Source organism: Abramis brama (assembly GCF_963993115.1).
Source record: "Abramis brama genome assembly, chromosome: 23".
In the NCBI taxonomy this organism is placed as follows: Eukaryota; Metazoa; Chordata; class Actinopteri; order Cypriniformes; family Leuciscidae; genus Abramis; species Abramis brama.
Window position 1 is genome coordinate 27,016,936 of NC_139985.1, and position 25,130 is coordinate 27,042,065.

The 25,130-nt window shown below is 37.1% G+C and overlaps 2 protein-coding genes across 4 annotated transcripts; one reads left to right on the top strand and one right to left on the bottom strand.

Annotated features, from left to right (window-relative positions):
• Window positions 1–1,317: 1,317 nt before the first annotated feature.
• On the bottom strand, window positions 1,318–11,188 carry sarnp (SAP domain containing ribonucleoprotein). Of its 3 annotated transcripts, none has more exons than XM_084101393.1 (11): window positions 11,076–11,188; window positions 10,081–10,180; window positions 9,060–9,121; window positions 8,079–8,137; window positions 7,401–7,452; window positions 5,824–5,897; window positions 3,728–3,759; window positions 2,905–2,924; window positions 2,742–2,810; window positions 1,759–1,905; window positions 1,318–1,504 (listed from the first exon to the last, which is right to left on the bottom strand). In XM_084101393.1, exons 1-11 carry the CDS (start codon window positions 11,106–11,108, stop codon window positions 1,463–1,465), a joined length of 690 nt encoding a protein of 229 aa, XP_083957519.1. In that variant the 5' UTR covers window positions 11,109–11,188; the 3' UTR covers window positions 1,318–1,462. The 3 variants fall into 3 exon arrangements, with proteins under 3 accessions (XP_083957519.1, XP_083957520.1, XP_083957518.1); XM_084101394.1 differs by having other exon boundaries at window positions 1,819–1,905; window positions 9,060–9,124; XM_084101392.1 differs by having other exon boundaries at window positions 9,060–9,124.
• A 1,116-nt stretch (window positions 11,189–12,304) lies between these two features.
• On the top strand, window positions 12,305–24,881 carry cdk2 (cyclin dependent kinase 2). Its single transcript, XM_084101391.1, has 7 exons — window positions 12,305–12,649; window positions 13,708–13,785; window positions 13,935–14,055; window positions 16,607–16,777; window positions 18,811–18,912; window positions 19,000–19,203; window positions 24,261–24,881. Exons 1-7 carry the CDS (start codon window positions 12,534–12,536, stop codon window positions 24,363–24,365), a joined length of 897 nt encoding a protein of 298 aa, XP_083957517.1. The 5' UTR covers window positions 12,305–12,533; the 3' UTR covers window positions 24,366–24,881.
• The last annotated feature ends 249 nt before the right edge of the window (window positions 24,882–25,130 follow it).

The following is a 25,130-nucleotide window of genomic DNA, read 5'->3' on the forward strand; positions in this document are numbered from 1 at the left end:
CTTGATGGTCCACTTTAGACACTCTACTAACTATAATTAACTTTGCGACTTTTTCAACTTAGAATATTAGCATACTGTTGGGTTTTAGGGTTCAGGTTATTAGATTAAGTTGACGCATTTGAAGTTACTTATATAGTTAGTAGAATGTCTAAAATGGACCATAGAAATAGTGTAACCTGAATTCTTTTGGTTTGATATAGCATATGAGGTGTGCAAATGTTCAATTTTACCTCAACATAGTGAACGGCACAATTTACCCCCATTGGTCTCAACTTACCCCTCATTGGGGTCAAGAGACCACTGTTTTCTTTGGAAAGTCATATTTTGAAAACAGTATTTTAGATCCTACATGATTATTTTCAGGGATGCAATATATCCTGAAAATGATGCATTTTAGTTGGAGACATTTCTGTAATGCCCTCACTTTAAAATCTGGCTCAGTTTACCTCGCCGTCCTGCTGAACCCAAATCTGGCTCAGCTTACCTCGCCGTCCTGCTGAACCCAAATGTGTCCAGTTTATGGCGAGTAGGTAAGGAATACAAAAGCTCAGACGATGAGCAGATAAATACATTACATAGCAATAAAAAGAGAACATATCCCTCAAAAAAACGTGTAAAATGCCTTCTCTTGTTTGTCAAGCGTCTTTTCTTGTTCAACAATCCCAGGTTTTTTTGTACAAGAAGTAACTGGCATTTCAGTTTAGCAACGGACATTGTGTGCAGATCTAGCAAACAGTATCAAAATAAAGACGCATCTTAAAAAAAAAAGTTGGGTTACACTCAATTTTAAGGTTTCATTGTTAATGTAATTATACATTTAAGTACTGATTAATATTAATTAACATGTACTTACTATAGGGTTAGGATTAGGGGTTACACTTTATTTTACGGTGTCATTGTTACAGTGTAATTATATATTTAAGTACTGAGTAATGAATTAAGTGCATGTACTAGAGTTAGGGTAGGATTAGGGTTTGGTTGAGGGTTAGTTGCATGTAATTATTCATAATTAACTGTTAATACTATTGTAAGTACATGTAACAAGGACACTGTAAAATAAAGTGTTACCAGATTAGGTTGAGGGTTAGTTGGATGCAAGTATGCATAATTTACTGTTATTACTATGGTAAGTACATGTAACAAGGACACTGTAAAATAAAGTGAAACTGATTTATTTTTGTGTTGCATTGATACATGTATGGATGTATTCCTGATATAATCCCAAAGGATGCATATAATACCTTTAGACCTCACACACCAAAGGCAAACAATGCAAATCATCAATCAAGCACATCAAGACAGATAAAAGAGAGAATCTAGTAAGGAACGGGGATACTTTTAATGTAAATAGCAGAAAAAAAAACCCAGCATGGCACTACAGGGATTACATGTGTATCACAAAATCAACCTCAAAGAACTCTTCATTTTAAAAAAAGTAATAAAAAAGGTCAGATCCATTTGTCTATACATTTCCAAACCGCTCCGCACGTTTTCGCTTCTTTGCCTGAAAGAGAAAGAAAGGGAAGAGGGTGAGGAGAAGGGTTACACAGTGAGAAACTCAAGATTGTAACATCACAGGTCTATCTCAATCCACTCCACAACCATTCCCTGGATAATCCGTTTCGTTCAGTTGTACAACACAATACGGACAAAATATCTGTTGCTATTTCCATGACATTGCGACTTTAATACTGTGTAAACACTCCATGAAGTGAGAGTTGGGAGAGAAAAGAACTTCATTAAATAAACCCTTCACACCAATTGTTCAGAACTCTGAATGTCTCCTGGCGGCTGGTTTCTCCCGATCAGAAGTCGTACCTCTGAATCCTCGGCTCCAGCGGAGGCTGCACTCGTCACAATGCCAAATCTCTCCTTCCTCTTCTTAAGCTTTTCATCATCCTCAACCTGTGAAACACGCAAAAACTACCATAACAGGTTTGCTCGTTTCCATAGGTTTCATGCTCACACCCAAAGCGGACTATGCTCTTGTATTTTTTACATTTATTGCAAAATCACCTCATTGTAAAAACACAAATACATTGAGTGAGCAAACATTGGTGAGATTGATGTAATGGCAAATGATCAATGTTTATTTGTGAATAAAAGCTTCAATTAAAATCTGTTTATCATATAAAGGGATCATGTCTGTTTAGAAGACGGATTAAACTGCTCCATTCATATGGACAACTGTTACTGTGTCAGTGTCTTTTTGAAGCTTGAAAATACTGATTGTTTAGAATTTCAATGGACAAAAAATAATAATTTTTTTTTAAATAATAATAAAAATATATAATGGCGTGGTATCGAAAATCAATATTTTTCAAGGTATCGTATCAAAGTTAGAAATTACAGTATCGTGACAACACTAATAGATTTGCATGCATCCAAGGTCAAACCACTTTAATTTTCTCATGATATCCATTGCAGCATCAGCTCTTTTCTCTCAGAGACTGAAACGGCTTGATATAAAGGATTCGGCCACTTTAAACCCCGTATTTCCGAGAGCTGCTCTGCTCTGATTGGTCAGATTGGTCATCCAATTGTTTGAGGCGGCACTGCCTCTCTTGCCTCCTCGGGGGAAACGCCCCAATAGATTCCTTAATTTGAGAGACAATTTATCTGCTCTATGAAACAAATGTTTTTTCTCATTTTGCTTTAATTTGCTTTATTTGGCATATTACTTGTCATTTGTCTCCAAGATTTGTTTTTGATCATTTTATGAAATATGAAAAAAAAGTTACCTTTTTAGAAACTGAGGAGACATTCATGCCAAAACGTTCTGCTCTCTTCTTTAATACCTCAACGTCAACCTAAAAGAGAGTGGCACGTTTAAAAGTGATTTTGCACAGATTTAAGTCAGTTATTTAACATTCCAATTTCAAAGTTTGCAAGCAAATTACTTACACTTATTTTCGCTGAAGTTCCTAAAAAAAAAACAAAAAAAAAACAACAACATCACTGGATGGACGCATCCATTACATTTTCATTAATTAGGCATTGAACACGAACCCTTTAATTTGAAGAAAGAGACTAGGTGCCACGACACAGATGTCTCACACACACACACACACACACACACACAGCGCAAGCAATGATGTCTGACTGCAGTCTGTTTTATTGCTTAATAAATTTAATAAATTTACAGTTCAGACAGTGAATAAATGGCCTATGCTCAGATATTTTTACTGACCACATTATCAGTATTAATGCTTCACAAATAAATTGTACTAATGTTTAAAAAAAACACCAGGTAAACATTCCTCAGGTTGGAACTTACAAAAGATAAGAATTATCATTAAAATATTATATTTCATAACTGTTCATTAAATTATTTAAATGCATTACTTAATTTTCTTATCAAAAGATTTAAATGAACCAATTTTAACATTAGTTATCAGACAGATTCACACAACTGACAGAATTAAAACGAATTCGAATGTTATGTCTTTTTACTTATTTTTAAGAAATGGTATGATACTATTTTAATTGGATATTGTAAAAGTGGACAATTTATGTGTGGAAGTAAAAGACGAATTATGCAGCACATGTACTGAATACTAATCAAGGTCTTAACTATGGTTTGTTGTAACAGCATCAAATTTTAACAAAACAAAAACTTGCATAACTTCATATAAAAAAAACAATAGCAGCAGTATTTATTTTCTAATAATGTGTGATTGTAGCATAAGACTTCTTGGGGACACTTTTGAGATGCACATTAACTCACCTTTGGAAGGTTCAGGTTCTGGCAACCCAAACCTAATAAAACAAGAAAAAGAATTAAGATTTATGGATGCTTCAAAACAATCATCACACACAGGTTTGTACATCTATCTTTGTGAGGACATTCATTGGCATAGTCCCCTCACCCTAACCTTAACCACCACAACTAAGCACCTAAACCTAACCAGGCTTGATGTGTCAGTCGCTGTTACACAGTGTGCGGCCGTACACCGATTACATTACGGCACCACCCCAACTGTTGTTTGGCTTGTTATAGAAATAAAAACCATTTAGTTCAGTTGGACAACGGACATATACACCCGTGTACAGGGCAATAGAAATCAGATTTCACGAGAGTATGGAGAGATGACTGACAGGACGATGGCGGAGGATTTGGTGTGCAACCAGGGCCTAAAGTTCACTCACCAAACTTCAAGCTAATGAGAGTAAAAATCAGCACTGACAAGTATATGAAACTGTGTTGATCGCCAGTTGGCTGGTAAAAAAAATGTTTTATTCTTTTTTATTTTCAGGTTTTTTTAATTGATTATAAACACAAATAAGAGTTGACAGTGACAAAAGCAACATTTTTATGAATTCTAAAAATGCAATGTTGTGAGAACATTAAAGTAAACAAATGTGAACGACCCTCCGGACATCGTCACTAATATTTCTGCTGCTGTCTGTGTTTTTAATGTAAATCAAACAAAGGACAAAGAAAAAAAATGATTCACTGCTCTTGACTGAATAATTTTTGTCATTTTAATTTATACAGTGAAGACTATCCAGTGTTATTTTATACTAAATTACTTTAGTCAATGATTTTACCTGAAAACTACAGTTACTTTTCTTTAATAATGCTTTAAATTTATATTAGTTAGGTAATAGTTTTAGCTGTGGTATTGAAATTGGAATAGAGAATTGTGAAATTTTGGTGTCAAACTGCCTGTTTTTGCAAAAACATTTAAAAAAAATATTTATGGCTGGTAAAGTTTCTTAAAGCCTTGTTTATACTTTCGCCCAGCTCCGCAGACTGCGTGCGCGCGCCTCCCCAAACGGACGAGGCGTTTATACTCGACGCAATCGCCGTTGTACTATTCTGTGAAACGACAGGGGGCGACTCCAGTAATTGTCCTCTTAACCATCAGGAATCAACGGTGAGAAGAAGAAAACTACACACGTGACAGTGTTTATTTTAGTAGGCTACATCACCACACTACAAAAAGAATCATGTACAATCCAGTAAACCCTGAGATTATTACTTGTGACATTAGAACAAAATACGTGGATATAAAAACATGTATTCAGGCTATACAACGAAATTAACGATCTCCTAAATGTTTTCTAATTTCACTAAACATTTCATTAAGTTTCGTGGACATTTTATAAAACATGGACCTTTATTTTTATAAAAAAGGCTTATGTCTGCTATAGGCTCATTTTGTAAATGTAAGCAACTAATTTAAGACGCACAAACTGGGTGCCGGTGCGGTGAGACGTACATGCTCGGCCAGATTCGGCTCGAAGTCGTGCATCTTCGGATGCGGAGCCGCGCGCCGTTACAAAAAAAGCCGTGCACACCGCCAAGCGAAAGGGTTTCTTGCGCACCCAACGCGTACGACCGCCCACACCGCAATGACGTCATTTTTGCCAAGCGCTCGTGCGGACGCGGCGAGTATAAACCTAGTTTAAGTCACCAGCCATTGGCAGGTGTGTCAAAAAGTTGGTCAGATCCTGAGCATCATTGACAAATATCTTGTAAAATATACCACCGCTCCCAAGACACAGAGTAGCCTATGCGTGATCACGAATTTAAAAGCGAAAGTGAAAAGCGAGCAAGCATTCAAACCTTAAATCTTAACCCTCAAAGAGCCCTTTACAAAGCTGTCAGAAAGTGAGGACCAGCCAAAAGATCCTCATTTTGTCCAATTCAAATACACAAGTGTGTGATAGAATTTTAACATATTGCTACAAGATAAAATGTAAAGCTTATGCAAGAAATATAAGCCACACAATAGCAAGTTATTATTCAAATAAAATAAATTTTCAAACTCTTCAGTCTTTGACCCTCTTATTTTTCCTCTGTTAAAACAGACAAACCTTGCTGCTCGCGCTGCCTTTTTGGTGTCCCCACTCGGTGGAACATTGAAGCGCTCCGCTCTCTTCTGAAGCCTCTGCAATGAACACAATTGTAATAGTTTAAACAAGAGCACATTCAACATGTAAACAACCAGAGGAAGGAAGCCTGTAGTGAATACTCAGTGACTATTAACTAGACTAGCACCAGTTGAAATGGTTTTCCAAATCAAACTGAATTTATATTGATGAATGATTAATCATTATTAAACGATTTCATTTTTTCAATAGTTGAAGAGTTCAAATAAATAGATGCTTCACTTGGTCTTAGTCACATTTTTTTCACAGCCTGCTTCATTTTTCCCCAATAAAATTGGAACCTCAATTATCGACTGGGTTAAACATTTAATTGTTGTAAGGGTTAAGGGTTGTAATTCTATATTTTTAAATGGATAAAAAAAAGGTTTGAAGAGTTTTACTAAGATTAAATTTTGCTACTAGAATTTTGGTATTGTGACAACATCCACAAATGTATGATACTACGGAAGAACAATGGTAAAGTTTAATAGTAGCAGAGTAGGGCCGCAGAGTAGTGTTATTTTAGTTTGAACTTTCCCTGCCGACAGAATTTTCCAGCTTTGTGTTTCCACTGTTATACTGTAGGGGGCGCTACTACACATCTTCTGAAAGAATACTGAATCTCCTGATCAAAGCACAGGCAAAGAGGATGTAGAAGCAAGTGATATCATATGTAACCATATGCATATGTAAAATAACACGATCATCAACATTTAACAGCATATAAATCAAAATGTTATAGAATGAAATGTCGACCCAGGAAGGGTTAATGACTGAAGCTTTTGATGGACTCGATCTACTCCATCTGTGTTTTGATCATCGTTCTGAATCCGATTTGGATGTAGTCTTTGACAAAAACGCGATTTTCTCAGCTTTTTGCTCAATATGTTGCTTTTTTTAGGATACTTACCCACAATCAAGTGTTGATAAAAAAGAATGCATGAAGCTAGAATAATAATAATAATTATTATTATTTTTTAAAGCAGAGGCTCTGTTTCTTTCTTTTGATATATTGCATATTCAGATATTCATACAACAAAATATTCTAGGGGCCATGAAACTTGTGAAAATGATCAAAAACGCTGGCGGTTGCTTTACGTTAAAACTTTTTCATTCAATTTCAAATTAGCTTATTTTTTGTTTTCATGTTAATTTAATGTCAAGTAATTCTGTTTTCTGCTTTTGTCATTGTATTAATTTTTAAAGAAAATATTGCCATTTAGAATAATTTTTTTACTTTTGTGGTGGCATGCATTTTTGACTACCACTGTATGCGGTTTCAGTTATTAAATACAACTCTACTGACCACTTGTAATCGGATCACCAAAAACCTACCAGCTGGGACTGGGCCATTCACATTACAGCACACAAGTCACATTGACTACTTTATTAACTTATTCATGGTGTTCCACATAAGAAAGAAAGTATTACAGGTGTGAAATGACATGAGGGAAAGAAATTTTCATTTTTGCATGAGCTGATACTTTCCAGTAATTAATCGCAGTAAATGATATGATCATTACCTCCCCAACTGTAGCAGGGGGGCTCATCTTGACCAGCTTTTTCTCAGCCACCCTGAAATCAAAATCAAGAACACAAACAAAAAAAAAGTATTAAAATACAATTGGCAACAAATTGCCGGGAAATTGCCAGAACGCCTTCTGTGTGAACGCAAACACGACCCGGGATTGATGCCGGGTTGGGGATCTAGTAACATTGCCGTGTTCAGAACAAAAGCCGTAATAATGCCGTGTCGTAGTGATGGCGCTGAAGCCGGGATCGTTCGCCAGCTGTGAAACGGTACATAATGCGCAAGTTTATGATCAAATCAGAGAAAAAAAAAATGCACAAGCGTGGTTTCTCGAGAGAGAAATCGCAGCTCATAAGCAAACTTAAGACGCTGCTGAGACATTACAAGTCACATCGATGTCACGTGTCTTTACGGGTTGTGTGTGAACACACTCACTGATTCCGGAAAATCACTGGCAGTGTGAATGAACCAAAATCAAACGAACCCGGGTCAAATCCCGTGTCACTTTATCCGTGTATTTTCCGGAATCTCTGTGTGAAAGGGGCTTTTGAAAACCACAGGTTTACGTGGTTAACTGCAAAATTAGCTTATGTTAGCCAGACACAAATATTGTGAAGTACAAAATTTGCTGATGTATTAAGGAAGTTGTAAATGTAAAAAAATTACATACGTTTCAGGTGGACTTAGCTCTTCTTTCTGGTCAGTGCTCTCTTCTTTGGCAAAAGACTCCTAAAACACATGTAAAGTAAGTTATGTTGAGCTTATCAATCACCATGACTGTGTTTGTGCCGTCTGGAACCTGACACAAGAAACATTATTTGTCGGTTTACACTTGGTATTAAAGGCACACTAGTTTCCGTTTTTCTCAAACAGAGACCCCTAGAGTCGCTATGGATTACTTGTATTTAACGTTACTGTTGTAAATACCACTCACGCAGAGCTGTCGTTTTCCTTGACTCTTCCGACCGCGCTTTCTTCGTCGACTCTGCCATGATTCACGTCTGAAATGCGTGCTAGTGTCTTCCACAGACGCTGCTTCATATGTTGTTGATGTATGTGACGTCGTGCCATAAAGCAAGTCATGATTCTCGCGAGATTTGTCGGGGCGCCACCTCTCAAACTTGCATTGCTGGTTTTGCCAAACTTTGATTATTTTGATGCTTCCTGGGCAGCAAAGAACCACCTACTCACCAGTCAATCATCACTGCCCTCTGTTATCCTTAAACATAAAACTAGATGTGTGAAGTTCATCACGTAAACTAGGGCTGGGCAATATGACGACATATCCTGGCGACAATATAAAGTGTGATTTCTAGTCATATTTTCAGTGTTGCTCAGAGGTCTGATTTCAGTTCTTCTGAAGTGATGGTGCTTTATATAATGTTATCTAGTGTAAACAAATTCCTTTTGACATCTGTACTGGCTACTATAAACCGGTAACTACACACCAGAGACCCTCCCCTCGAAATCTGTTCGTGGCCACGTGTGATCAATCAGCTAGGCAGATCTTAATACCAAGTGTAAATTGGTTGAGCACTTCAGAGTGCACACACACAATGTATTCCTTATAAACAAAATAACACTGGAGCTAATAAAACTGAACTTTGCCCTGAAACTACCATGGAAATGCATTACATCCAGGATATCTTACCTCAGCCTCACCATCACCATCGCCATCACCAAACACTCCCAGAACTTCCTCTTCATTCACTTCTTCTGAAAAAACAAAAAAACAAAAACACACACACATTTTAAATGTTAAATGGGCATTATAACCAGAGTTTGAAATTAACACCCGCCAACCTGCCAACTGCAGGAGAAAATCATGGCAGGTTCCACATATCAACTCACTATTTAATTGACCCTTCGCAGAGAGTTTGATTGACATGCGATCTGACCAATCATAATCCGCCGAATCCACCATTTTTGTAGTCAGGAGAGTTAGTAGATTAACGTTGGAGAATTTGAACTTGAAAAACAGAGTGTACTGATGTTTTTCCGCGGTTAAAACAACGTTCCTTATGTTCATTCATGTTTATTTTAATGCTATAAATTAACTAGAAGGAAGAGACGATCAGTTAACGAGCAGCTTTAACTGAGGCTCTACAGCGATCTGTCAGACACATTAAAGAGCCACAAAACGGTATTTATTGTTTCAATTTCTTTAAAAAAAAAAAGACCAAATTTGAAAGTTGAGACTTTGTTACATATCAAAAGTAACCTGGTCTGTCCTGTCTGTCAGTGTGTTGTCAGTGTCCTCTCTGCTCCGCGATGTATATTTCACTGCGTGAGAACATGGAGTGTCGTGAGAGCGACATGGCTTGTCGGACATAACAACAGTAACTAAAGGGGGCGGGTCTTTGCGAACGGTCAATTTGGTGCATGATGGGTTGTGATTCATAAATTATGTCCTGCCACTTTGTATGCCATCGCTATCAAAGCCCCTGCCCAAAAAGGAGCCTTCAACATTAGCAAAATAAAGCATAAAGAGTAACAGCCCTCTATGATTTACATTTATCAAGAAAAAGGGTAGCAATAATAATAATAATAATAATAATAATAATAGAGGCAGTATTACACTTTGATATAAAATGTCTAAGAACATAATTGTAATCAGATCTGTTAAAGAACTGGACCATGAAGCAAAATATCTTGCATTAGAAAACACCTACCATGCTCTTCCAGGTACGCCTGCAGCCGGGCAATCAGATCTCCTTTATTTCCTTTGGCATCCAGCCCTCGAGCAGTGCATTCTAGCTTCAGCTCAGCCAACTGAGGAGATTATATCACTTTAGTGACTGGAGTGACATTTATCGACCACAAATAACACATCTGCGGTGTCAGAACCAATGCTTTGTCAGTCCATAAAAAAGCTGGCATCTGAACAAACATGGCTACGTCTATATAGATGAGTCCTAACAAACTAAACAATGCAATATGAAATATCTTGAAAGAACGAATGACAGAAAGATGGACAGACATACAGAGACATAAGGACAGACAGAATGAAAGAGAGACAGACAGACTGCTAGAAAGACGGACTAACAGAAAGACAGACTGCCAGAAAGACAAAGACAGGCAGTTTTTTTTCTTGGTGTCATTTAATTTATTAAGACTAATTTATGAATGAAAAAAGTGAAATACCAATAAATGAAAAATCTCAACTACGTTAAAAAACTAAATCCTAATATATTAGCTCGACTTTTTATATAACATAAAAAGTCGTTTAAGCAAGCAGCTAACTTGTTTTTAAGACTATGATGCCTATTTACAACTCACTTTTTAGATGGACAGGCACGTATGCTGTTGTTGTTGGGATTTATTTTATATATATTTTTAATAAACCACTGCAAGAGTAGAGTGTATTATCTCAATGGAGGGGGAACAAAGTCAAAGTCAAAGTCAAAGTAAGAGTCTTAATGACTGAGCTAAAATGCTGTTTAGGTAAACTGGTACTTGTGTTTTAAAGCGAAGGCGAAGAACGAAAGACTGTCTATAGGGAGCTCACTGGAAGCTCACAGAAGTGCTGAATGAACGATTGAAACGTTATATCTATTATTCCTTAATCATCATAATTCAACTTAGCACAGCTAGGAACAGCTTACTGTCACAGTCATATCCAAGTAATATATAGAAAGTAAAATATTTCTTTGTACTAGTCTCTTACCTTGAGTTTATGCAGCTCCACGACTTCCGCCATTTTCTTGAAGAGGTTTGTATTTTGAAATCTGCTTCCTTCCGGTTTTAACGTGTTAAGGACAATTTGCGCTGCAGCGCCACCTGTCGGTCAGAAGACCGGGACAAAGCATAATGTTGGGCGTTATGGTGTAGTTAACCCCCCAAAAAAATAATAATAATCATAATTTACTCACCCTCAAGTTGTTCCAAACCTGTATAAATTTCTTTATTCTGTTATATTTTGAAAGATTATGGCTAACCAAATAGTTGATGGGGCCCACTGACTCCCATAGTATGGGGAAAAAAGTAAATTACGACAGAATATTTAGGTTTTTTTAATTTATTTTTTACACTGAATCAGCATTGAACTAAATTGAGCAGAATAATTACACTGACTGATGTCTTTTGTAGAGCTGCTTCGTTTTTATTATCGTTTCATAATAGGTTAAAATTGTTGTTAATTACCGCAAAGCTGCTTTAAAACAATAATCTGTAATATATTAAGCGCTGTATAAATAAATATGACTTGACTCTCTCACAAAATCTGTCAGCGCGGGCACTAATCAAAATGATGACATTAAGTAAGTCATAATTATGAAATGAAGTTTTAAAAAAAAGTAATTTATGACATATGAGATTTTTTTATCTCATAATCGACTTTTTAATCTTATAATTATGATTTAGTATTACTTAGTATGTATTAGAATTAATTTCGACTTTTTACATCATAATACGAAAGACAAATATGAGGGATAGTATGCCAATTTGGACTTAATATGTCATAATTATTTTGTAGTATGTGACTTTATCTCATAATTTCAACATTTTACGTTATGATAATAAAAGTTACAAAAATGGGGCATATGTCATATCATTTCGAGTTAATGTAATAATTAGGACTTAGTATGTCCTAATTTCGACTTTACCTCATAGTTATAACTTTTCCCCCTTATTTTTGTAATGTTTTTCCTCCTGATGTGAAGGAAATGGACTAAAATAGAGCCGATTGTTTCAACTGATGGCGCTCGTGCGTTCGTTTGTATCCCCGGCGTAAACCGTAAAGAGGGCGGGCGTTATTCTTCTCTCTCAGCTCATTGGTTAGACACATGGTTAGACACAAGACATAAGTGTGGTAGTTTTTTACGTAACGTGGGAGGCCTTTGTTGTTTCACTCAGCTCATTGGTGGACGTCAGAAGGCTGACGTTTCTTCGGAGGGCGGGGCCTGTTTTTGTGCTTTGTCGCGAGGGCGTGTTGTTTGAAACGCGGGAATTGGCGGTATTGATGTTAAGTTGTGACATGATTTTCGGTCGCCTGTATTTTTACGAATCAAATAAACGATTTTAATGTTTCTGATCGCCGATTTGCAACTAAAAGTATTCTCGCCACACATCTGTAGTTTTAAATAGATTTAGAGTGGAAGTGTCCCCGGAAAAGGGGGAGTTTGACATGGAGTCCTTTCAGAAAGTGGAGAAGATTGGAGAGGGAACATACGGGGTGGTTTATAAAGCCAAGAATAAACTCACGGGAGAGACCGTTGCTCTGAAGAAAATACGATTAGACACGTAAGTTAAGTCTTTGTCATTGGTTTGATGTAGTCGAGAAGCCTTTCAGATTTACAATAACTCATACAGTCGCAATCCAAACTGTAACTCAGTGTCGCGAATGTTTGTTTGATAAACGGTGATAAACGGATCTTTTCCGTTATTTACGAGAATAAGTGCTTTTAAAAGTCAGTTCATCTCTGTCAAAGCTGATGTACTGGATTGTTAAACACTTTAATGTTCGTTTACAAGCAGATAATAATGGTAACACTTTACAAAGTTCCACTATGTAAACACTAGTGTCATGAACAAACAATGATATGATAATAAGTTGTTTATATAGGTTCATAAATGTACTGCTGTTCATTGAAGTTTGTTTATAATACATTAAATGTTAATATATGCAACTCAATTGTGAATGTACAGTAACGATAAAAAATGTGGAAACATTGCTACGTTTCATGTTTTTGAAAGATGTCTCTTATGCTCATCAAACCTACATTTATTTGATCAGAAATACAGAAAAAAACGTAATATTGTGAAATATTATTACAATTATACTTTGTGTTTCAGAGCTGAATTTTCATCAGCCATAACTTCAGTCTTCAGTGTTACATGATCCTTCAGAAATCATTCTAATATGCTGATTTATTAACAGTTTTTTTATAACCTGTGATACTTTTTTCAGGATTCATTGATAATTTTTGATCAAATAAATGCAGGCTTGATGAGCATAAGAGACTTCTTTCAAAAACTTTTGACCGGTACTGTAGGTTCATAAATGTTCTGCTGTTCATTGTTAATTCGTGTTTGTATATAATGCATTAAAAAGGTTAATATATACAACTCAAAATCATTTTTTTTTATAAAAATTGTGTTGAAAATGAATTAACGTTAACCTAGATTGATAAATGTTGAATTCCTTATTGCTATTTCGTGATACCTGCTGTAGGCTAACTAATGTTAACTAATTTAACGGTCTGTAACGGGCTGTTTCATTGGCTGTGAGATTCGCTACACTACTAATATAAACAGATGAGGGATGTGTTTGAATGACATGATTGTTTGCTTGGTTTCAGGGAGACTGAAGGTGTTCCCAGCACTGCCATACGTGAAATCTCTCTGCTTAAAGAGCTCAATCACCCAAACATAGTCAAGTATGAGCAATGTCTAAACCATAGTCCTATTCATGATTTTAACCAGTGCATAACTAGTCCTGTGTTTCACATCATGATGAAGAGTCAATGCACAATTCTAAACGAACTGCCCCAAGGCTTCTTGAGTCTCACAGTTTTCTCGCCCACAGGTTGCGTGATGTGATACACACAGAAAATAAGCTTTATTTGGTGTTTGAATTTCTTCACCAAGACCTGAAGAGGTTTATGGACTCATCCTCGGTTTCTGGCATATCCTTGCCACTCGTAAAGGTGAGTTTAAACGGGGCCTTGATCTTTTGACATATAAGGGGTCATTGTACTATATAACATCCTTTATGTTTCAGAACTCAAAACTTCCTTGTTAGTCCAAAAACAGCTTGTCACCTTTGGGGGAAATTTGCCTTTTTGGATTAAAATAGGTAATTGTGATCCGTCTAGATCTGATGAGTTTTCAGGCCGATCGGTGTTTGACATCAAAGTAGTAAGAGAGCGATTCGAAAGCATACAGGGGTGCATTTCCCAAAAGCATCGCTCGCCAACTATGGTCGCAAGTTCCATCGTTATCAGCAGTTCAACGAGTCTGTGTTTCCCGAAATCATCGTTCCAACGAACATTCGCAAACAGCATCGCAAAGTTGTGTTTGGAACGACAGCTCTCGACCTGTGGTTAGAAGCAGTTTCTTGTTTGCATGACATGTGGACTCACTAAATCCTTATCTTGAGCAAAATAAGCAAGCTGACATTCAGTGCAATCTATATGTTTTATTTAGAATACATACAAATGCCATTTACGTCTTTTAGTTTTATCAAGAGATTTAAAGTGTTGTTTTTGAAGAGTGCGCATGTGTGAACGAGCTCTAGTACGCAAGAATGAGCCTATGATTGAATCTGGAAATAAAGCAAAATAACTGAGAAAAATGAGAAATAGTCCTCAGATGTCATGTCCGTAATTTATAGCAAAACATCTAGCGTTAATTCGACCTCAAACAGATTCATTAAAAGAAGTTATTACTCCACCACATGCGTGACATCATTAACCAACGTGGTTGAACGACCAATTTGCGACAGTACGGTTTCGGGAAACAGTCGTGACTAGCTAGTTGATTTCTTCAATGATGCATCGTAGTATAAAGCAGCGAGTTATGTCGTCGTACGGGAAACACACCCCTGTCCGTCTGCTCTATAATCGTTCTCGCTGTACTTTTATGTCACACACTAAGTTGAACACACCTAGGGTCTCTTGAAATCATGAGAATAATGCCTTCTGAGTTGTCCAAAAAAAAAAACACACCCTCCTCCTGGCTTCACACATGCAACGCTCCTGGGAAGAGTGAACATGACTGAAGAGAGCCATCTCTAGGAGTTCTGCCCGCATGCCTTAAAGGGATAGGTCACCCAAAAATGAAAAATTCTGTCAGTAATTTCTCACCCTCATGTCGTTCCAAACCCGTAAGACTTTCGTTCATCTTCGGAACACAATCTTTTTGAGGAAATCTGAGAGATTTCCCTGTGAAATTCCTTCACTGACACCACTTTGACGCTTCAAAAAGTTAATAAAGAGATCGTAAAATTAATTCAGTGGTTTAGTCCAATGAGGTTTGTTCTCGCACTTCAAGAAGGTTAGGTTGAGCTTCTGTTTATGTTCACTGATCAGTGTTTATATGTGAATAAAAGCCTAAATGAAATCTGTTCATCATATAAAGCGATCGAGTCTCTTCAGAAAATTTGGACTAAACCGTTCAATTCACATGGATTAGCTTTACGATCTCTATGAACTTTTTGAAGCGTCAGATTGGTAGTTGCGTAGCTGTTAATGGAGGAACAGAAATCTCTCAGATTTCATAAAAAAGATCTTCATTTGTGTTCTGAAGATGAATGAAGGTCTTTATGGGTTTGATGATGGTCAGTAATTAATGACAGAATTTAAATTTTTGGGTGAACTAACCCTTTTAACTTAAGAATGTCTTAAAGCAGTGTTATGATAACCTAAATTTAATTGGCATAAGTATCGATATGTAAAGCTTGGGACTGTTAATTAGCCTGACATGGATGACTGGTTTTGATTTTATGTTGTTTCCACAAAATCTAATGTTAGCTAGCATACTTTTTATTCCAAATACAACTTGTATAACGCTATTACCATTACCATTTTGTCAACGAATATAACTTTAGTTGAGCTCTACTATAATATACTGTCTTAACCACAAGATAATTAAACAGTTTGCTTTTACACACAGAAGATGTTCTGTGCAATTTCATAATGGCAGGGTTTGAAATGAACACCCATCAAATGTGGGTAAAAAATCAACTGTGGCGGGTGACGATGTGAACTCGAAATTACGTTCACTCAATTTGCTGGTGAAGTTTATGTAAACTGTGCAGATTTAGCGCACATACTCAACTCATGAGTCAATATGAGTATTAAATATAGCCACACCTGTGCACTTCTGGCTAAGAAACAAACAAAGGCATGTTGGTTTGTTTGCTTTGAAGGGAATAGCGCAGACTCAAGAAACATAGTTATGTTTAATGTCTAACCCCAGTTTAAAGAAGAACCACCTTGATCCTTCAATGATGAAGCACATCTGCCACTTTTTATCAGACCCTGACCTATCCTGTCTATTTGTCCTTTTATGAGACAACTTATGAGGTTTGACTGTCACTAAGTGGTAGTTTTTTTTCCTGGGTGTGAAGTATTGCTATTAAGGGCTTAAAATGCTTTTGGGAAATGCAGCACACAACTATTAAACATCCAAGAAGGTGTGGTGATGGCCAAATGTCGGGAAATAATGTGTGTGTCTGTCTGTGTATTTGTTCATCAGAGTTACCTGTTCCAGTTGCTCCAGGGATTGGCCTTCTGTCATTCCCATCGGGTTCTTCACAGGGATCTCAAACCCCAGAATCTCCTGATCAACGCTCAGGGCGAGATCAAACTGGCTGACTTTGGTTTGGCCAGAGCGTTTGGTGTGCCTGTGCGGACTTATACACATGAGGTGAGAGGAAGAAACATTGCTCTAGGGTTTTAAAGGATATGTTCAGTGTGTTTCAATCCTAAATCGAGTGGAATCATATAGAGTTAAATGTGTTTGCTACAGTTGAAACCTCTTTTTAGGTGTTTGCTGGGAATTAGAGCTGCATTATTCTCGATAAATTGAGAATCACAATCGCGATTCTCCCACGTTTCTGAATGGACAACTAAACAAAAAAAAATGTTAACTGCTGCATTATATTTAAAAAATATTCTTTAAATTGGTTTGAATGAATGATTCAATGACTCGCTCATAAAGACTTCACTTGTTTCAATACTGGATGAATCAGGGATTTTTAACAAATCTCTTGAATGAATGATTCAATGACAATTTTTTTAACGTCACTTGTCGCCACCTACTGGTGTAACAATGTAATTGAAGTTACTTTAAAAAGGTGATTTACTCTATTTTGATCGCTAATCGACATCAGTGTTTATATCTGAACTACAAACTCTTATCCCAGCACTTCTGTGATTAAGTGAATTGTTGAATTTGTAACAGAAATAATGGTTGGAAAAGACTGTTTGTGTTTGAATCAAGATCCCCTTATTTTATCGATTAATCATACATCTCTAAAGACTACTAAGCAGATGCAGTAATAGTTTTAAAATAGTTGTCAAATATAAAATCACCATCAAGAAAGCTAGACTTAGGGAATCTAGAAAACCTGAAAGAAAGATGCAACTGAAAGCGCAGCTTGAACCGGCTCTAAGCGAGTTGTACTGAACGTAAAGAAAATGTTGAGGGTGGCAGTAAGAAACCAGTTTATAAAGAGTTTAATCTCCTCTTCTTCATCTCACAAGAATGATGCTGATAGGCAGCTGCTTTCAAACGCTCCTGTGAGTGTGTGTGAGCTCTCGGTGAAGAGCATCAAAGGTTTCTGTTTTACACCGTGTTTTTGAACCGTTGAACATTTTAGCCAATCACATATATGTCTGTTGAGCATGTGATCGCAATGGCCAATCAGAGGTGGTATAGTTAGTCAGAATGCACTCAATACAAATATAATGGACACTTATTGCTGCATAAAATCATCCTGTGACCTTAAAAAAAAAAACAGGGGAAAAATGGAGACTGACTTTATCTCTACTTAAGACAATACAGAACACAACATAAGATTCAATTATAATATGAAAATGAGAATCTATATAACAAAGATGTATGTTTGCTTGTTTGAAGCAGCAAGCCTAGATGTATTTCTATTAAGAAATCAAATTATATTCTTAGATCCTTCTTGACTCTTATATCTTGTGTAAGTATAAACTTCAGTTGGGAATAATGAATGAACCAGTTTTGCATGTGTGCATGACCATGTCCTTAAGCTACCATCAAAGACAAACCCTGTGTTCTGCTCAACTGATCTGTAACTAGTGGTGGGCAGATCGAGGCTTCGAAACACCCTGACACCCGTCTCCACGGTGACCCCTAGTGGTCAGAACAGTGTATATGCAACAAAATCCTGGGCCAACATGCATAAAAACACCTTTTACAAATCTGTTGCAAATTTTTTATTGAAAGTAAAATCTTTCAAATACAATTATCTAATCATGTAATAAGATTATCAAGTGTCTGTATGTTCTTTTATCAATTGTCAGGGTTTGTTTTGTTTGTTCTATGAATGGCGCAGCTAAACAGGCCAATAAGAGACTATTAACTACCATTATTCATTTTAATTACACTAATGTCTAATTAAAAGGTCTACAGATGTATAAAACTGATCAGAGATCAGGTAAAACCCACAGGCACTTGTTCATTGGTTCTCAGTGACTCCTCATGATTCATGGGTTGACAGATCTTCGCCCCCTGCGGTGAACCATCGAAATTTCGAAGTGTTTCGTAACAGTTATGATGTAATGAAGCCTTGTTTACTGAAGTCACGTGACTTTGGCAATTTGATACGCGCTCCGAACCATTAATTCGGAACAAAAGATTCATAAAGGTTTCGAAGCTTCATGAAGCAGTGTTTTGAACTGCCTTGATTTGATTGTTTTTCATAGGTTGTAACTCTGTGGTACAGAGCTCCAGAGATTCTCCTGGGATGTAAATATTATTCCACAGCTGTCGACATCTGGAGTTTGGGCTGCATCTTTGCTGAAATGGTAAGTTTTTATTTATGTACACATCTTATCAGCTTGCTATTATTGATGGCTTAAGATGTTTTTTTACTTTCTGGCTTTTCATACCAGATTACTCGGAGGGCATTGTTTCCTGGAGACTCTGAAATAGACCAGCTCTTCCGAATATTTCGAACTCTGGGCACTCCGGATGAGACTATATGGCCTGGAGTCACTTCAATGCCAGACTACAAACCCTCCTTTCCCAAGTGGGCCCGACAGGACCTGTCTAAAGTGGTGCCTCCTCTGGATGAAGATGGCCGAGACCTTCTAGGGGTAAGAGGGCAGCAAAGGTTATCTAGTACCACAGAGAGGGTCTGATTATAATTTAACCAACAGTAATTCTGGATTGCGTCCACCAACAAGTAAATAGGAAATAAGCGAATCAGAACACTGCGCGCCAAACCAGCAGTGTGCGCAAGCGTAAACCACTAGTGTTTCTGTCTCACTCTCACTCTGGAAGTCTGGATCTGCCACTGCATCACATTTCTCTCTGCGTGGCGTGGAGTGTCCGTTTTTATGTCGGCTCTCATGTTAACTGGTTAGAGCACAATGCCTGTGTGACACACACACTTCTCGAGCCGCGCCGAAACCGCGTGCTAGAAATAGAACCGCAACCGACGCCTATTTTTCATGCGACACGCAAGAGTGTTGGAAGTTTTCAGACAAAATAGAAGGCGCAAATACATATTAATAAATTACATTTTGATGCTTGAAAGTCTCTCGGTTTTTGACAAATGCATATATAACTGTAATTTAAAAAATAGGCCTAATTATCGATTTTCAATTATTGCCCCTGTCAATAGGCCTACAGAACGAAATATTCTGTAGCCTATTTTGACCTTAAAACAGCCAACGTTGTCTTTGCTGTATCAGGCTATATATATTATGTTTAACATCCAAATGTAGATGGTCTGTCGGCGCACAGAGCCACGCAGTCGCAGACAGCACGTGAAGTTCGTGAACACCGAATTCCCTTTTCTTTCTTATCTATTTGTGTTTGAACAGACATGTGCACAAAAAAAAATAAGCCAGTGTCCGTCCCCGTAAACGCAGTCAGAATAAAACGGATGCGTGTCATTACCGGTATTAGATACGTGCATTCGTCTTAAAGGGACAGCACCCAATATACCTGCAGCTGTTTGTGTCCCCAAAGTTAATAAAACAACAAAAGAGAAAGAGAAAAATCACGTTTTGTCAAAAGATAAACTGTATTAATACTTAATACAGTTAATTTACCTGAAAAACATAAAGCACTGCTTTATTTCTCGTGTATTTGTGTTTTATTGTATTTATATTTGTATTTTGTTTATTAGTTTTTATGCAAATGCACTAGGCCTACCCTACACAATTACCCCAATCATCCTAGAATTATTAATTCTTTACAAAAAGAGCTATTCAAATCATCAGGTGAAATTGTTTTCAGGAAGTAGCAGTAAAGCAAGAAGAAGAAGTGCAAGATAGTTTTTCTAAATTTCATTTGACTCTATGTGCCTATAGGGGTGGGTTGGGGATGGTGGCAATGTAGTATCTGGATATTTGCCGCGGGACGAGGGCTTCGATTACCTCTCTCTTTTTTGACCATACATGTGTTTGCACCCCTGTGTGAAGCTGCTTTATTATGAACCTTTGAGCTACTTGTAGTTTGACAGAATGCAATCAAGCTACAGTATAAGCTAAGTAAAGGTAGCTAACTACACTTTTATTTGTTTATTTTTTAAATGCATCTGCATCTGACGATATTAATTTGATTTGGACTGTCCTGGCCTATCTCTTAAAACAAGTAAAATTCACAGCCTTCAACAATAAATTTCAAGGTAATAACTGACGATCTATTGTAAGGCTGGGTGATAAAACGATTGTAATATATTCTTCAACAAAATTTTTTAAAAAGTTCGATATAGTGTTTATGCAATATGCAAATGCACTATTGCGTGTTTCAAACCATCACACTGGTGCCAATACCAATTTGGCTAACATAGTGCGAAATTAGTGAGTGGCTCCTTTTGTTTTTTCCTATTTTGAGTGTTTAGCATTTTTTCTTTTATAAAATTCTATGGCTGCCCTGATTGAAATGCATAACTGTTCCAAAAAACATTATCCGGACCTCCGCTGGGAAGGAAATATAGAGAACTTTAATTGAATACCCCTGCTCTACGCTTTGCCCACTCTGTTTATGAAGGCCCACCCACATTCGTGGCCTAGAGAAACATTAAAGCAGAACGAAACAGAGCTGCTCGTTTGAACCGCAGGACATTTATCATCTCGGCCCAAACGTTCTCGATCACATGACGACGTGAGTCGTGATTTGAACTAGTTTAAAGCCAGATGAAACAGCGCTGACATTCTCAACAACACTATATAACAATATAATAATAATCAGTTCTCAAAGTCACAAACCACATTCGACAACATATAAAAACAAAATAATTTTATGAATTGGGAAAATTAAAAACAAAACTTTTTCCAAGTCATCTTAAATTCCAATGCAGTGAAACCGCTGTCGGCGGGGCCAGTTCCCACGGCCATGTTAACGTGATCCAAGACCAAATTTTACCCTATAAAATGAGGTTGTTACAATTTTTACAGATGCTACTGTTTTTGCTAATGAACATGAATTTACAACTCAAGCTACTGTCCAATGTTAGACAAAACGTAATATTAATTTGTGAAATGTTCATCTGTTTGGCAAGTGCTTGTCATGTTCAATGATAAAACCACAATTACCTGTCTGGTTTCTACAACTTTTACTCGACATTTATCGTGATGATAATAATCAACTGGTATGAAGTTTTGTTGTTGCCATGTCTCCCAGCCGTGATCTACTGTGAGCAGTGTTCTCATGCAGAACCCAGGTGTTGAATAGAGATAAAACAACAGTATATTTCGGATCAGTCTGTGTGTGATTCATTAATGTGTGGCACTCACTCAGTTCAGTCTGTAAGAACAGTGTTTGGGATTTACAGTGAGGAAAATAAGTATTTGAACACCCTGCTATTTTGCAAGTTCTCCCACTTAGAAATCATGGAGGGGTCTGAAATTGTCATCGTAGGTGCATGTCCACTGTGAGAGACATAATCTAAAAAAAAATCCAGAAATCACAATGTATGATTTTACATTGTGCACTACATTGTGAACTATTTATTTGTATGATACAGCTGCAAATAAGTATTTGAACACCTGAGAAAATCAATGTTAATATTTGGTACAGTAGCCTTTGTTTGCAATTACAGAGGTCAAACGTTTCCTGTAGTTTTTCACCAGGTTTGCACACACTGCAGGAGGGATTTTGGCCCACTCCTCCACACAGATCTTCTCTAGATCAGTCAGGTTTCTGGGCTGTCGCTAAGAAACACGGAGTTTGAGCTCCCTCCAAAGATTCTCTATTGGGTTTAGGTCTGGAGACTGGCTAGGCCACGCCAGAACCTTGATATGCTTCTTACAGAGCCACTCCTTGGTTATCCTGGCTGTGTGCTTCAGGTCATTGTCATGTTGGAAGACCCAGCCTCGACCCATCTTCAATGCTCTAACTGAGGGAAGGAGGTTGTTCCCCAAAATCTCGCAATACATGGCCCCGGTCATCCTCTCCTTAATACAGTGCAGTCGCCCTGTCCCATGTGCAGAAAAACACCCCCAAAGCATGATGCTACCACCTCCATGCTTCACAGTAGGGATGGTGTTCTTGGGATGGTACTCATCATTCTTCTTCCTCCAAACACGTTTAGTGGAATTATGACCAAAAAGTTCTATTTTGGTCTCATCTGACCACATGACTTTCTCCCATGACTCCTCTGGATCATCCAAATGGTCATTGGCAAACTTAAGACGGGCCTTGACATGTGCTGGTTTAAGCAGGGGAACCTTCCGTGCCATGCATGATTTCAAACCATGACGTCTTAGTGTATTACCAACAGTAACCTTGGAAACGGTGGGCCCAGCTCTTTTCAGGTCATTGACCAGCTCCTCCCGTGTAGTTCTGGGCTGATTTCTCACCTTTCTTAGGATCATTGAGACCCCACGAGATGAGATCTTGCATGGAGCCCCAGTCCGAGGGAGATTGACAGTCATGTTTAGCTTCTTCCATTTTCTAATGATTGCTCCAACAGTGGACCTTTTTTCACCAAGCTGCTTGGCAATTTCCCCGTAGCCCTTTCCAGCCTTGTGGAGGTGTACAATTTTGTCTCTAGTGTCTTTGGACAGCTCTTTGGTCTTGGCCATGTTAGTAGTTGGATTCTTACTGATTGTATGGGGTGGACAGGTGTCTTTATGCAGCTAACGACCTCAAACAGGTGCATCTAATTTAGGATAATAAATGGAGTGGAGGTGGACATTTTAAAGGCAGACTAACAGGTCTTTGAGGGTCAGAATTCTAGCTGATAGACAGGTGTTCAAATACTTATTTGCAGCTGTATCATACAAATAAATAGTTAAAAAATCATATATTGTGATTTCTGGATTTTTTTTTTTAGATTATGTCTCTCACAGTGGACATGCACCTACGATGACAATTTCAGACCCCTCCATGATTTCCAAGTGGGAGAACTTGCAAAATAGCAGGGTGTTCAAATACTTATTTTCCTCACTGTATGTAATTTTTCTTTCACTCTGCTAGAGGGCGCATAATCAATTTATGTTGGCACACTGAGAGACGGTCAAACAAACGTTTTCACCGTGATGGACTTGAATGGATTTGTTTTATAAAGTGCATAAAATAGCTGCTTCTTTAAAAAAAAAAAAAATCTTCTTTTTTATATAAATGACCAAAATAGACAATAAATGAATTCAAATATCCCAGCTTTATTTTTTAAGGTATTAACATTGCATTTTATTTGGATCTGTTCAAGAAACAAATGCGTCAAAAAATGATGCAGTGTTTTATATTTGATTATAATTTCTGTACCTGAACTGTTCAGTTGTATTTATTTGTGCTATTGCTAATTTGATAATTTGTTCTTATTTTATTACTGTTCACTTTATTAATGTTTGAAATTTATATTATTTAGTCCAGTTGTTTTTGCTGTGGTATTTTAGTTCAAATGTTAGTGTTTTTTAGGCTGCTGATTTTTGATCACGGCTGCAACAAAACATTTTGCCAAAAAACACATAATAACCATGTTTGATATAAATGTTATAAACATAAATATTTTTACCTTCCTAGAATAGGAATCTTAAGAAGAATCTGAATCGCTAGGAGACCTAAACACCCTTATTACCCTTTACCCACCCTTATTTTTAACCACCTCTACCCATAGTCCACAACTTGAACCTGAAACCAATGTCAATATGATATGAACATTTCCAGTTTTTAAAAATTATATATTTTTTGTCCACAGCAAATGATGATCTATGATCCTAACAAGAGGATCTCAGCGAAGAACGCCCTTGTCCATCGGTTCTTCCGTGACGTCACCATGCCAGTGCCTCCCTTACGCCTCTGAGCCAGTACTTCAGCACCAATGGACTGAGTGTTGGGTCAGCTTTTTCTCAGAACTATTTCCCAGCCGTTCGGAAATTGTTCTGTTTTATAATCCATGATCAGTTGTACCTTTTCTCAAATCATTCCGGTTTATTTTAATCTGAAGTTTATCCACTGTTTATCCATCCATTCCACTGGAAAACTGTTGTGCTAATAGTAAGCATTTCATTAAAATGACCTGGAAGATGTAGATTTGCATAGACGAGATGTGGTGTTTCCTCATGTGCTCGTAGTTTGGAGATGACACTCCAAGGTTTTGCCAGTGTGGAATTGTATTATTCATCTATGCCATAAGTACATATCACACTGAATGCTCTGTACCAGCCTTAGACCAAATGAAACAGTTTAGACTGCCAATATCTTTTTTCTTTTTTTAGATAATATATTATTCTAATAATTATTTTAAACCTGATTTGTTTTGATAGTTTCATAAAACAGTTCTCTCTGCAACTTCAATTAAACGTGTTACTTTTTATTTACATTGTGTTACATATTGTTTCCACATTCTGTTTCCTGAACCAACTTTTCCAACAGGCAAATTATAAAGGTGAAATATCTTTATCGAAGAACCATTTAAACAGGAATAAACTATGGATTAAAACCATAAAGAATAAAGTTTCATTTAAGGCATCATTTAAAATGGGGTCTCTTCTCGGTTTAAAATGCTAGTTGGATAAGTTTAATACAAGTCTTGTATTACTTTGGAGAACTCAATAGATATTTTGGA

Coding starts and splice junctions, on each gene's coding strand:
- sarnp (XM_084101392.1), bottom strand. CDS start 11,108: ATGGCGGAAGTCGTGGAGCTGCATAAACTCAAG. Junction 5,898..7,400: donor CCCCTGCTACAGTTGGGGAG/GTAATGATCATA, acceptor TGTTCATTGCAG/AGGCTTCAGAAGAGAGCGGA. Junction 1,906..2,741: donor TCTCCTCAGTTTCTAAAAAG/GTAACTTTTTTT, acceptor CGTGTTTCACAG/GTTGAGGATGATGAAAAGCT.
- cdk2 (XM_084101391.1), top strand. CDS start 12,534: ATGGAGTCCTTTCAGAAAGTGGAGAAGATTGGAGAGGGAACATACGGG. Junction 12,650..13,707: donor AAGAAAATACGATTAGACAC/GTAAGTTAAGTC, acceptor GCTTGGTTTCAG/GGAGACTGAAGGTGTTCCCA. Junction 18,913..18,999: donor GCTGCATCTTTGCTGAAATG/GTAAGTTTTTAT, acceptor TTTTCATACCAG/ATTACTCGGAGGGCATTGTT.